This window comes from Rattus rattus, chromosome 7 (genome assembly GCF_011064425.1).
Source record: "Rattus rattus isolate New Zealand chromosome 7, Rrattus_CSIRO_v1, whole genome shotgun sequence".
Classification (NCBI taxonomy): Eukaryota; Metazoa; Chordata; class Mammalia; order Rodentia; family Muridae; genus Rattus; species Rattus rattus.
Window position 1 is genome coordinate 121,340,910 of NC_046160.1, and position 14,221 is coordinate 121,355,130.

The 14,221-nt window shown below is 39.3% G+C and overlaps 1 pseudogene and 1 gene segment (V, D, J or C); both read left to right on the plus strand.

Annotated features, from left to right (window-relative positions):
- The first annotated feature begins 3,403 nt into the window (after window positions 1-3,403).
- On the plus strand, window positions 3,404-3,887 carry LOC116906212 (annotated as a pseudogene).
- Window positions 3,888-11,409: 7,522 nt separating this feature from the next.
- LOC116906213 lies at window positions 11,410-11,981 on the plus strand. The segment is given in 2 exon segments: window positions 11,410-11,510; window positions 11,620-11,981. Coding segments are annotated over 2 exon segments (408 nt in total).
- The last annotated feature ends 2,240 nt before the right edge of the window (window positions 11,982-14,221 follow it).

The window sequence follows — 14,221 nt, forward strand, 5'->3', positions numbered from 1 at the left end:
AAACCACACAAAGAACCAACAAAGAGAACTTGAGATGAATTTCCCTTATGAATATTGACACAAAAATATTCAATAAAATTCTTGCAGACTGAATAGAAGAACACATCAAAAAAATCATCCATCATGATCGAGTAGGCTTCATCCCAGGTATGCATCGATGGTTTAATATAGGGAAAACCACCAACGTAATTCACTATATAAACAAACTGAAAGAACAAAAACACATGATCATTTCATTAGATGCTGAGAAAGCATTTGACAAAATTCAACACCACTTCATGATAAAAGTCCTAGAAAGAAGTGGAATTCAAAGCCCATACCTAAACATATAGCCATATAGACCAATCCAGTAGATATCATTAAAGTAAATGGAGAGAAACTTGTAGCAATCCCACTAAAAACAGAGGTGAGACAAGGCTACCCACTATCTCCCTACTTATTTAATATAGTTCTCAAAGTCCTAGCCAGAGCAATCATACAATGAAAGGAGATCAAATGGATACAGATTGGAAAGGAAGAAGTCAAAATATCACTATTTGTAGATGATATGATAGTATATTTAAGTGATCCCAAAAGTTCCACCAGAGAACTACTAAACCTGATAAATACCTTCAGTCATGTGGCTGGGTATAAAATTAACTCAAAGAAATCAGTAGCCTTCCTCTACACAGAAGAGAATCAAGCTGAGAAAGAAATTTGGGAAACGACAACCTTCATAATAGTCCCAAATACCACGGTGTGACTTTACCGAACCAAGTTAGATCTGTATGATAAGAACTTCAAGTGTCTGAAGTAAGGAATTGAAGAAGATCTCAAAAGATTTAAAGATCTCCCATGCTCACGGATTGGCAGGATTACTATAGAAAAAATGAACATTAACCAAAAGCAATCTACAAATTCAATGCAATCCCCATCAAAATTCCAATCCAATTCTTCAAAGAGTTAGACAGAACAATTTGCAAATTCATCTGAAATATCAAAAAACCCAGGATACCCAAAACTATCCTCAAAAATAAAAGGACTTCCAGGGGAATCACTATCCCTGAAATCAAGGAGTATAACAGAGCAATAGTGATAAAAACTGCAGGGTATTGGTACAGAGACAGGCAGATAGACAAGTGGAATACAATTGAAGACCCAGAAATGAACCATCATACCTATAGTCACTTGATTTTTGACAAAGAAGCCAAAACCTCCCAATGGAAAAAAGATTGCATTTTCAGCAAATGGTGCTGGTTCAACTGGAGGTCACCATGTAGAAGAATCCAGATCGATCCATTCTTATCACCCTATACAAAGCTTAAGTCCAAGTGTATCAAGGAACTCTACATCATAAAAGTACACTCAAATTAATAGAAGAAAAAGTGGGGAAGAATCTCAAACACATAGGCACTGGAGAAAATTTCATAAACGAAACACCAATGACTTATGCTCTAAGATCAAAAATCAACAAATGGGATCTCATAAAACTACAAAGCTACTGTAAGGTAAAGGACACTGTGCTTAGGACAAAAAGGCAAGCAACAGATTGGGAAAATATCTTTACCAATCCTACAACAGATAGATGGCTTATATCCAAAATATACAAAGAACTTATGAAGGTAAACTGCAGGTAGACAAATAACCATATTAAAAAATGGGTTTTACAGCTAAACAAAGAATTCAAAGCTGAGGAATATCGAATAACCGAGAAGCACCTAAAGAAATGTTCAACATCTTTAGTCATAAGGGAAATGTAAATCAAGACAACCCTGAGATTCAACCTCACACAAGTCAGAATGGCTAAGATAAAAAACTCTGGTGACAACAGATGCTGGCGAGGATGTGAAGAAAGAGGAACACTCCTCCAATTTTTTGGGATTGCAGACTGGTACAACAATTCTGGATATCAGTCTGGAGGTTCCTCAGAAAATTGGACATGGCACTACCTGAGGTCCCAGCTATTCCTCTCTTGAGATGCTCCAAAAGATGCTCCAAAATATAACAAAGCACATGCTCCACTGTTTTCATAGCAGTCTTATTTATAATAGCCAGAAGCTGGAAAGAACCCAGATGCCCTTCAACAGAGGAATGGATACAGAAAATATGGTACATCTACTCAATGGAATACTATTCAGCTATCAAAAATAATGAATTTATGAAATTCATAGGCAAATAGATGGAACTGGAAAATATCAACCTGAGTGAGGAAACCTAATCACAGAAAAATACACATGGTATGCACTCATTGATAAGTGGATATTAGTCCAAATTCTCGAATCACCCTACATGCACAGAACACATGAAACTCAAGAAGGATGACCAAAATGCAGATTCTTCACTCCTTCTTTAAAAGGGGAACAAGAATACCATTGGGAGGGGATATGGAGGCAAAGTTTAGAACAAAGGCTGAAGGAACACCCATTCAGAGCCCACATGTGGCCCATATATATACAGCCACCAAAGTAGATAAGATGGATGAAACAAAGAAGTGCAGGCTGACAGGAACCAGATGTAGATCTCTCAGGAAAGACACAACTGGAAAAAGGCAAATACATAGGTGAATTCCAGTAAACCACTGAACATGAACCCCCCCGCTGAAGGATTCAAGAGAAGTGACTGAGAGAGCTGAAGGGGCTTGAGACAATATGAACAAAGTATAAATATATAGTTGGAAAACAATTTGATCACTATTTTCTAAGTAATAATTATACAGTATTTTGTTTTAAATTAAATAATCATCACTTCTATATTTTATACTAAAACAAATGCAAATAATATGTACTTATCCTACTGATATTTATGGTTGTCCAATTTATGTGAAGATAACTTGAAAATCAATTGCAATATAAAGCTATTTAAAGTCTGTGGTTTTTATTTTATTCTCAAACCAACCTGGTGAAGCAGGTTGCCATTAATGCTGTTCTGAAGGGAATAATGAAATATAAAAACCTAAAAAATAATAATAGAAAAGAATATCAAGAGAAAGAATTTCTGGGGAAAAAAGGATCCCCAATTCCATCCTCATCCTCTAGTGCAATTTATAATGATATACAATTGCATTGAAGATAAGGTAACCTGTTCTACTTGTAGTGCATGAATAAAGATTCACCTACTGTAAACCTCCATATCACTCTGCCCCTTTTTTTGCTTCCAAGGCCTGTGCAATGTGACTAATACTGTTTTTTATTTGAAATTGGATATCCAAACACTACCAGGGAAAAGTTCCTGAGTTTTCAGCTCCATTTTTCTAAGCACAAAGGTAATCCCAGGCACATGGAGATGAAACTAGATATTCTGCTCTGTACTTCCTTATATCATCTCAAGAACCTCCCCCAATGCAAAGCAGCCCTCAGGCTCAGACTGAAAGCCCAGGCCTAGCTGAGGAGCCACATCTCCTTCTCACTAGAGCCTCCATCACAGCATGGCTGTCCTGGTGCTGTTGCTCTGCCTGGTGACATTTCCAAGCTGTAAGTGTTTCAGAGTTTCAGGAGAGGGACTCAGGCACTTAATCTATAGGATGAATGACTAATGGTGATGTTGCTTGTCCCCAGGTGCCCTGTCCCAGGTGCAGCTGAAGGAGTCAGGACCTGGTCTGGTGCAGCCCTCACAGACCCTGTCCCTCACCTGCACTGTCTCTGGATTCTCATTAACCAGCTACAGTGTACACTGGGTTCGCCAGCCTCCAAGGAAAGGGTCTGGAGTGGATGGGAAGAATACGGAGTGGTGGAAGCACAGATTATAATTCAGCTCTCAAATCCCGACTGAGCATCAGCAGGGACACCTCCAAGAGCCAAGTTTTCTTAAAAATGAACAGTCTGCAAACTGAAGACACAGCCATTTACTACTGTACCAGAGACACAGTGAGAGAAGTCCAGTGTGGCCTTGCACAAAAACTTCCCTACTAGGATTCTTAGGACCAGCAGGGGGCGCTGAGGATCAACAGGTTCTTCCCAGGATCACTTCAGAATCTAGGAAGTTCTGGCCTATACTGTTGAGCATGGCTTTTAGTGTTTAAAGGTATGGACTCTTCTTCCAGCCATGGAGATTATCTAGAACATTATCTTCAATGTCATATTCTATCAAACTTCTTGTTTCTTCACACAATAGAAGAATCAATAATCTATAATCTAATAGTATAAAATAACAAATTATTGATTTAATATTTATGAAGAAAACTCAGTGAAACACTGTGGTTGAGGACATCCAGTGAGATTTGGTAATGTATTGTTTTTCTCATGACTGCAGTTTTAGTAACATTTCTACTTTTTACTTAAATGATGTTTGAAAACAATTGGATTCCTCTTCTCTAACATAAAGTTTTCAAGTACATGTCCACAAGTTAATGATGATACAGTTAGCATTTTTAATGCTAAATCACAGTATCTTCTTCCATATATAAAACACATAATACATTGTTATTAACTGTGGCCAACATCCATACATATTATTATCGAAATAACCCTTTCCATCTAACTGACTAGTCTTCTCATTCTACACTGTCTAAACTATAATCTGCCACATAAGTGTGGGCAGTGAGGAAAACCCTGGTAAGGTTGAGATAAGGCTAGAAGACCCAGATATCCTGAAGGGATGGTAGGAGCTTTGCCTGCTCCTAGCACAAGGCCTCTGTCACTAAACTGCAGTTTTCCACAGCTCCCCCAACCCTAGATAGATTTGTGTCCATCAATCACTTAGGGACAACACCTCCAAGCCCTTCTACATGTAGGTGAGACATCCCTAACCTCTCAGACCAAGCCTATGGGAAGCACCCACTGTTAGATCCCAGCCCACCCCAGAACTGTGTATACAGAGTTTATCCAGAAGGAATAAAGGTACATGAGAATTACTCTGCCTTCTGTGAGCTTCTGTCATAAGAGCTGTAACACCAACACCAGGGAAGAAAACTTCTCTTGCAAAACACCTACAGGAGCTCTCCCTGCAACCCAGTGCAGCATCTTGGAGAAACAGCAGCTACAGTAGCAGTGGTGAGAGCAGCAGCAACAGCAGCAGCAGCAGCAGCAGCAGCAGCAGCAGCAGCAGCAGAAGCACAGTAGCCTAGGAGGCAATTACCCCTCCCAGCTCATGCCTTTTCCCCTTTGCATGAACCCTCCCATCTGGCCTTGCTGGAGATCACTGTGGACAGCCTCCAGTACACAGGCCCACAATCAGCCTGCCTTAATTTTACTTTGCTTCAGATCAGTTTGGATGTTCCATTTGACAAGATGTTGTTTTGTTCGCTTAGAACCCCTCTACCTGGTGACTTTTCCAAGCTGCAAGTATTTCACGCCTTCCATAGAGGGAAGCAGGCTTGACACCTATGACATGGATGACTGATGGTGATGTTGTATGCCCAAGGTGCCTTGTAGAGGTACAACTAAAGGAGTCAGATCCTGCCCTGCTGTAGTCCTCACAAAGCCTGTCTCTCACCTGCCCTGTCTCTGGCTACTCATTAACCGTCCATGGTGTTCTTGGTATACACTGGGTCCTCCAGCCTCTAGGAAAAGGTCTGCAGTGGATGCCAGCAATGTTAAGTAGTGAAATCACATTATATGATTCAGATCTCAAATCCTGAATCAGCATCATCAGGGAAACAACAAATAGTCAAGTTTTACTTGAAACTGAACAAAGTTTAAACTTAGGACACAGCCATCTATCTCTTTGCCAGAAAAACACTGAGTGGACTTCCGTATGGGCCTAAACAAAAAATCTCCTCTCTATGGAAAATATTGTATCAAACAATTTGACAAAAGCTTGAAATGGCAAACACTACCTCTTCCTTTCATGTGCAGAATAATCATTAAATTTCAGGGGCTCTAGTTAAGATTCCATTTACATGCAGGCAAATTACTAGACCAAAACCCAAAGTGATAGCACATGCTGACAAGGACTTGGAGCAAGAAGAAGACACTCCATTTCAGGTGGGAGTGAAAACTAGTACAACCTCTCTCAAATTACATTTGGTTGTTTTACAAAAATCTGGGAATACTTATAACTCAATACCAAGCTATATCATCCCTGGGCATATACTCAAAGACTACCCACTATACCACAGGGACACTTGGTCAAGATTGTTCATAGCAGATTTGTTCATAATAGCCAGAAACTTGAAACAACATAGGTGTCCCTCCACTGAAGAATGGATAGGAAATGTCAAACATATAGACAGTGTAATTCTATTCCTATTAAAAACAAGGACCTCATGAATTTTCCAGGCAAATTATTGGAACTTGAGTATATCGTGCTGAATAAGGTAATACAGAACCATAAAGCACTTATGATATGTACTCACTAGTTTACACTAGTCATAATGTGCAGGACAATCATGCTACAATCTAAAAGCACAAGTAACTGGATAGTAAGTTAGACCCAAGTGATGATGCATGAATCTCACTAAGAAGGGGAAATGAAATACTCAGTGGAGGTAGACAGAGAGAGGGAACTGGGTAGAGAGAAGAGATGAGGAGAAGGGCAGAGGATGCCAATCAGTTCTAGGGAGATAGAGGCAAGAGATGGCTGGGAATGAGAATTGAAATATGCACAGTGGTGTTGGGGGCATCTTTGTTTCCTAACTAGAGCTGTAGGACAGGAGAGTACATGGGAAGTCTATGACAGTAACCCCAGCTGAGATTCCTACCAGCCAGGATATAGAGACTGAAATGTCCACCTCTTGTACCATGACAGGACTTCAAAAGGAAGGATGGGGACTTCATTAACCCATAAAAATTGTCTTCCCATTGAGATTAACACAATTGTCTCCTGAGAGGCTTCCTCCAGCTGGATACTGAGGCATATGCAGGGCCAAACAGACTGGGTACCAACAACAGAGCATGCAGGAGACAGACCTAGACCCTCTACATATCTGTAACAAATACACAGCTTGGTCCTCATGTGTGTACCCTAAAAAGTGGAACAGTCACTGTTATGGTCTCTACTGCCTATCATTGGATTCCTTTCCCCACACCTGAACTGCCTTGTTGAGCCTAGGTAGGAGAAGATGTGTCTAGTCCTGTAGAGACAAGGCACTACAGGGTGTGGTGGTATGCAGGGGTGACTCCTCTAATCAGAGGAGAAGGGGAAAGGGCAGTGTGAGGAGGGATTTCTAAGGGCAAGTTTAGGAAGAGGGAAGAAATGAGGCTGTGATAGAGGTGTAAAGTGAAAATAAATAAATAAGCAAGTAAACAATCAAATAAATAATGCAGACAGGGATGCTTGTCTGTAGTAGAATAGAAGAGGCAATAGAATGGAGATGCCCTCAAAATTCTCTTCTCTTAAATATATCATGTGATTATATTTTATTTGAAAAATTGAAGTACTCTAACACAGTAGATGTTGTGTTTATAAAAAAGATAAAAGGTGAGAGAAGGAATGTTTTGGTGGATGAATGGGAAGGTATAGGGTTAGGGGCTAACTCCTCAGGCACATACTGAGGCATTCTTTCCCTCTGAGGGACCAGCCTCAATAAGGGATAGTATAGAAAAGACTGTTTAGGGCATAGGGAGGAGAATAAAAGGCTAGTAGAAACAAAGGCAGAGGGGGGGGAGAGGGAGAGAAACAGAAATAGAGACATGGACACATGCACACAGAGACAGACACACAGAGACAAACACACAGAAAGAGTAGAAGAGTGGAGGAGTAAAGGATGTCCTTGAGCACTGGACAGGAGCAGATTGAATGAGGAGAAAACAGGGATGGAGCAGGAAGACAGAGTGAGAGCAAGAAGACAAGAGCAAGAGAGCAGAGTGGGTAAGCAGCTCTTTTTGAGTGAGTCAGCCATATCTGGCTATTGCCAGGTAACTCTGGGGCAGAGCTTTAGACAAAATGCTAAGAGTTGTCTTATTTTTCTTCTAAAGAACATTTTTATCACTTGTCTGAGATGTGAGTCTCTAAGATAAAACATAGACTACAATAAAGAGAAGAGAGACATAGTATTCTCTTGGGCACACAACTTTCTGTCTTCTGTTGTCCTCTAACTAACTGGGATCCTTCCTTTTAGTCAGAGAATGTGGACAGAAGAGGATTCATAAACTCAACATCTCCAATAATAACAGAAATGGAATTTAAATTCTAAATGAAACACTTCTGATAATCAATGATATTAGAACATTTAAAAATGAGTGAAAAGAAGTGTTGCCTGGTTGGAGAGAAAGGGGTCCCTGTTCCCTATGAACATTAGCATGATTCTGTTCAACTTTGGCATACAATATGCAGGATCCCATGGATTTCAAAATAGCAATCATGTGACCTAGAAATCTCCTGTATGGTTGTACAGTGATGACAGGTAGTGACATTTTCATTTGAAATATATTTTTGCATTTCGAAGTTCATTTCTTGATCTCACAGTCGTACTGTCTCTCACTGCTAGAATCTCTGTCAGGAGGCATGAGGTATGAAGTCATAGGAAGACACTCTCACTGAATGGTGCTTGTATCTCACATATACCTATGGTCCTCTTCCTATGAGATATTGTCATAGAACTAGTCCTTGAGGGACAGAAGTTACCTCAGTCAGATTGTTAAAGATAATTTAATGAGGTGCTATGTGAATTCAAGGATGTCTACTTACTAGCATGTATTTTATTGGTTTTATTTTATGAGTTTACATGTGGGCAAACATGATGAAACCACTATACTGCAAGAGAGAAAAACATTCATTGCTTTCCTGAAGTTCCTGTCAATATTCCCACATGTGATCATGTGACTCTATATGCAGAAAAGATACTGACAATCTTTATGTTTCTGGAAGAGTTCTCCTGACATTTTCCCCTGACCTAGGATAGAGGTTGATTGAACTTTTCTAATGGAAGAAAAACTTCCTTGTTTCTTTGTTTTCTAAACTCAAGATTTATTGCCTCATACCTTTGATTTCAGAAGGCCTGTGTCTTCAAGGGTTGGGAATACATGGTATGTAACATCTTTGTATCCTACAAACTTGAATTATTAAAAGATTTTAACACATGCACTTCAGAAAAACAGTTATGGTAGTTTTTATCTTCCCCCAAAAGAAATCCTACAATTGTCCTATAGCCCTATAAAACTCAGTGAATGCCCTGGATCCTCTTCAGTAGCTGTACCAATAGTGGATCCTGAAATCTTCATTCAATGTCTGCTCAGTGTCTTCTACTTCTGTTCCTGGCCCCCATTCATTTAGGAATCCAGATCACATACAGACATTGTCAAAGGTCCTCTACTTATCCCACTAATCCAGGAAACAGCAAAATAAAAGACCTTGGTCTTTAGCTCCCAGCACTTTTTCTCTAAGGTTTCTCACACAGCCCCATGTACCACAGCCACACATGCCAAAGCTGCACATACCACACCCCCAATATTCTGTACCTTATTTCACAACCCTTCTCTGTTTAGAGTATCTGTAGTTATGTTTTCACCATTCAGGGACCCTTCACTTGCCCCTTGGGGTGAGAAAATCCAAGAGGTAAATTGGCACCTCCTCCTGGTTCCTGTCCTGTTCTCCAAAACAAGCAATGAACCCAACTATTACCTAAACCTCTTCCACTGGTTCATTATTGTTCCATTGGCATGTTCACAAAAACCATATACAACCTCAGGTCTCTGTACCTCTTTTTCCAGACACCTGTCTCTCTCTCTCTCTCTCTCTCTCTCTCTCTCTCTCTCTCTCTCTCTCTCTCTCTCTCTCTCTCTCTCTCTGTTTGTATATGTGCAACTGTTTGGTTCTATTATCATGGTTTAAAACTGCTCCTTGAAATATGGTGTAGTAAAATTTAAAAAAAAAGAAAACTTTCTTTACCATTGCCTTTATTAAGGGTTGCCTTACGTATCCACCCTTACATTTTGCAGCATATATCTTAACGTTTTCTTTGGGGATTTATTGTCTTTAGACAATTCAGCCATCTAGTAGGCACCTTTTTTCTAAGTTCTGAAGAATTGTATACTCCACATGTATAAGTTTAATATGTTTATGTCTCTATCCTATTTTCCCCTTCAACATCCCCATATCTTTGCCAACCACATATCTCAACTCAACCACTCTCAAGATCATGGCATTTTTATCCCAAAATGCTGCCCATATGTGCATGTGTGTAAAGGCAAGCATTGCAGCATAGAAAATCGACCAATGACCATATTGTTCTCTTCTCCATGAAATCTACATAAAACAGTCCCTCACTAAGACAGAAGACCTGGAAAATACTTACAAAGTCTACATTAGGTTATGATTGGCTTGGTTTCAGGTGGGGACAGATAACAGCCATCATCAGTGCATGGATTGGATAGGCAGGTCCTGTCCACAAGACATTATTTTACAGTTCTCAACCCCAAGTTTCACATGTTTCATTTTCTCTATGTCCTCCTAATTCATGTCCTCTGAGCCTTGGAGGAATTTAAATGTGACTGTAAAATATTACCTCAAACAATAAAACAAAGCCTTGAGAAGGCAAAAACAGCCTGTTTCATATTCAAAACATTCTTTGGGTGCCTGCAGTTGTGAATTACATTTTGTAGCATTTGGAACTAGAAACCTAAGAAAGGGACACATCTTATGCATAGGACATGGATGACCAAGGACAAAGGAATATTGGTGATGTGAAAGCAAAATTGAAGTGTGGTAAGCAGAATCGAATTGGGAGGACTGAAACAAGAGAACTGATTAAATATGAAAAAGGCACCCTAAAATATAATTAAAAGCCACAGGTATATGGAGTATGCTAACTGGAGAAAATAAAAACTAATATAATACAATATAAAACAGTCACATTTTGACTGATATACACATGCAGAGAGAAAATGTTTGAGGGGGGACTTTAAAGGAATAAATTAATAACTTCAGAATGAAAAATGAGTGAGTTTGCTGCAAATATGCATCTGTCTCCATGACTAATTTTGAGTCTTAGACAGTCTCCACAATGTCTATTTTACAAATATATATATATATATATATATAAAGTCTAAGGACAGTATTCTATCATGAAGAAGTAACTTTCAGAAAAAACCCAGTGTTTTTGTCACAAAAACGAGTTCTGCTACCATAACCTTACAGGAGTAACTGTTTCCAAACAACACAGTTGGGAGAAGCCATGTCCTGCTCAGGTATTAGAAAAGACTGAGTGCATATGTAGAAACACAAGTATGTATGGTGCTGTTTAATTACATATTTATACTAAAGAATCCTGACTATGAAAACAAAACTTCTGTGCACAAGGACAAAAGAAAACTAAATGTAATATGGTGAATCTTTACCAAAAAAAATGTGAATATGAAACCACGACACTTAGTCAAACTCTGTAACTGACATCCATATCTTTGTGTCATATATCTGCTATGAGCACTGTTTTCAGCTCAGGTGTAATTCCATAGCATGTTTTAGCAGTAAGATATGCAAATAATTCTTCTCTATGCCCATGAAAACCAGCCTGTCCTGACCCTGCAGCTCTGACGGAGGAGCCCAGTCCTGGACTCTGAGGTTCTCCCACTCAGTAATCAGTACTGCAGCACTGCACAGACTACTCACCATGGACATCAGGCTCAGCTTGGTTTTCCTTGTCCTTTTCATAAAAGGTAATTGATAAAAGTGTGATTATCTCTGTTGTGTGCACATGAGAATAAGAAAATTATTTTGTTTTGTTGTGTTAGTGATGGTTTTCTAACCAGTATTCTCTGTTTGCAGGTGTCCAGTGTGAGGTGCAGCTGGTGGAGTCTGGGGGAGGCTTAGTGCAGCCTGGAAGGTCCCTGAAACTCTCCTGTGCAGCCTCAGGATTCACTTTCAGTAACTATTACATGGCCTGGGTCCGCCAGGCTCCAAAGAAGGGTCTGGAGTGGGTCGCATCCATTAGTGATGGTGGTGGTAGCACTTACTATCCAGACTCCGTGAAGGGCCGATTCACTATCTCCAGAGATAATGCAAAAAACACCCTATACCTGCAAATGGACAGTCTGAGATCTGAGGACACGGCCACTTATTACTGTGCAAGAGACACAGTGAGTGAATGTTACTGTGAGCTTAAACACAAACCTCTTGCAGGGTATTAGTGACCAGCAGGGGGCACAAGGAGCACAGAAAGCATCCAGTTACTGAGTGTTAGTTTATGTAGAAAGACCTGGAAGAAAGTAAGGCTGGGACTCCTTAGTGTCTAGGTTGCCTCTCTACATGGATTCTCTCTTCAAGTGATCCTGTAATAACCCTTGAAGTAGACAAAAGTTTATTTGATTTTCAGTTTTCCTGTTTAATATGTGCTTTGTATTCATTGTATTCATTTATTATGACTGTGTAGCCTGTGAGTGTATGATTGTGTACATGTTTAGATAAGATATTTTCTTCTATCAACCTACACAATAACTTTGAAATAAAGTCCATTCCAGGGAATGTATCTTTCCATGACTACCAAACCCACCTAATTTTTAACTACAGAGGATTAAACACACAAATACTTGTGCTTGTGCGGTAAGAGCTTGAAATATGAACTTCTATAAGCAGGCCCATTATAGATGACTTTTAAATGTAGGATAACCTCTGACTTGAACACAAAATGCACAGTATCACATAGGGCAGAAGTGATTCTGTATGAAAACTGAAAACATAACTTGAAAAAGCAAAAGATTTTTAGACTAAGTCAAGGCAGAATCTCAATAAGACTTACTGGTTATTGCAATATGTAGGATTAACATTAGAGAAACATAGAAATCATTTTCCATTAAAGATAAAGGTTGAGCTTAAAGTATTCAGAACCATCATTTAAAGATTCTAATCCTTAAGGACTTCACTTTTAACCAGGAACATGTACAGGGTGTTACTGAGTTTTGTGGTGATTTGAGTATGCTTGACCCATGAAAAGTAACAATATTAGGAGGCATGGCCTTCTAAGACTACCTGAGTCTTATTGTAGGAAGTGCATCACTGTGGGGATGGGCTCTGAGACCCTATGTATGAGCTCTGCCCAGTACAGAATAGATACACCTCTGACTGCCAGTGAAAAGAATGACTCTTCCTACATGCCTTAGTCAAGATGCAGAATGTTGAATATTCCAGCCTTATATATCCCTGCATGCTGTCATGCTTACCCCCATAACATTGGACTGAACCATTGAAACTTTAAAGCAGCCCCAAATAAATGTATTCTTTAATAAGACAGGACATTATTAAAGTGTCTTTTCACAGCAATGAAATCCAAACCAAGACAAGATTCTAACTCTCAGTACTAAAGGATCATGCCTGCTTCTTTACTGATGCAAGAAAACTATTGAACAAATGCTACAGACAACATTGCCCAGCCACATTTCCACCCTCCTTCACCAGAACTCCTTACCAAGAATTTTAGATATTAGATTCCCTTTTTGCACTCATTTAACCTACCTGTCCAGACATCTGTGGCTTGCCCCGCTACCCTGGGTTGTAACTCTTTGCCCAAATTCATCAGGACTACTGGACCAGAACCAAATAGTGGCACACCCAATTGCTGGGAGACTTACACTGCCCACTAAGTTCTATTGTTCATCCCAAAGATACCCACCAGAGGTTTCCAACAAAAAGATTACGTTAGACCAATTCCTAATGCTAGATAGAAGAGGAATATCCAGGAACAAACAGATGGCTACTGGCCAGCATAAGAACACAATCAATCAAAAACCAAACAAAACACACACACACACACACACACACACACACACACACACACACACACTCACACACAAACCAAAGAGATGTGACACTTACACAATACTGATACCATATTAAAGCAAGCCTTGCATATCCTAACACAACCAAAGAAGAAATTGGCCTTAAGTCCAATCTCTTCAGATGATGAAGATCTTTAAAAAGGAAATGAATAAATCCCTTGAAAAAATACAGAAAAATACAATCAAACAGATAGAGGCATTGAAATGCAGGAAAAAAATAGATCCCTTAAAGAAATACAGCAAAATACAATTAAATGATTGAAGAAAATAAATAAAACTGTTGAAGACCTCAAAAATGGAAGTACAAGCAATAAGGACAAATGAACTGAGGGAATCCTGGAGATAAAACTGAGAAAGCATTTGACAAAATTCAACACCCCTTCATGATAAAAGTCCTGGAAAGAACAGGAATTCAAGGCCCATACCTAAACATAGTAAAAGCCATATAAAGCAAACCATTAGCTAATATTAAACTAAATGGAGAAAAACTTGAGGCATTTCCACTAAAATCAGGGACTAGAAAAGGCTCCCCACTCTCTCCCTACTTATTCAATATAGTTCTAAAAGTCCTAGACAGAGCAATCAGAAAACAAAAG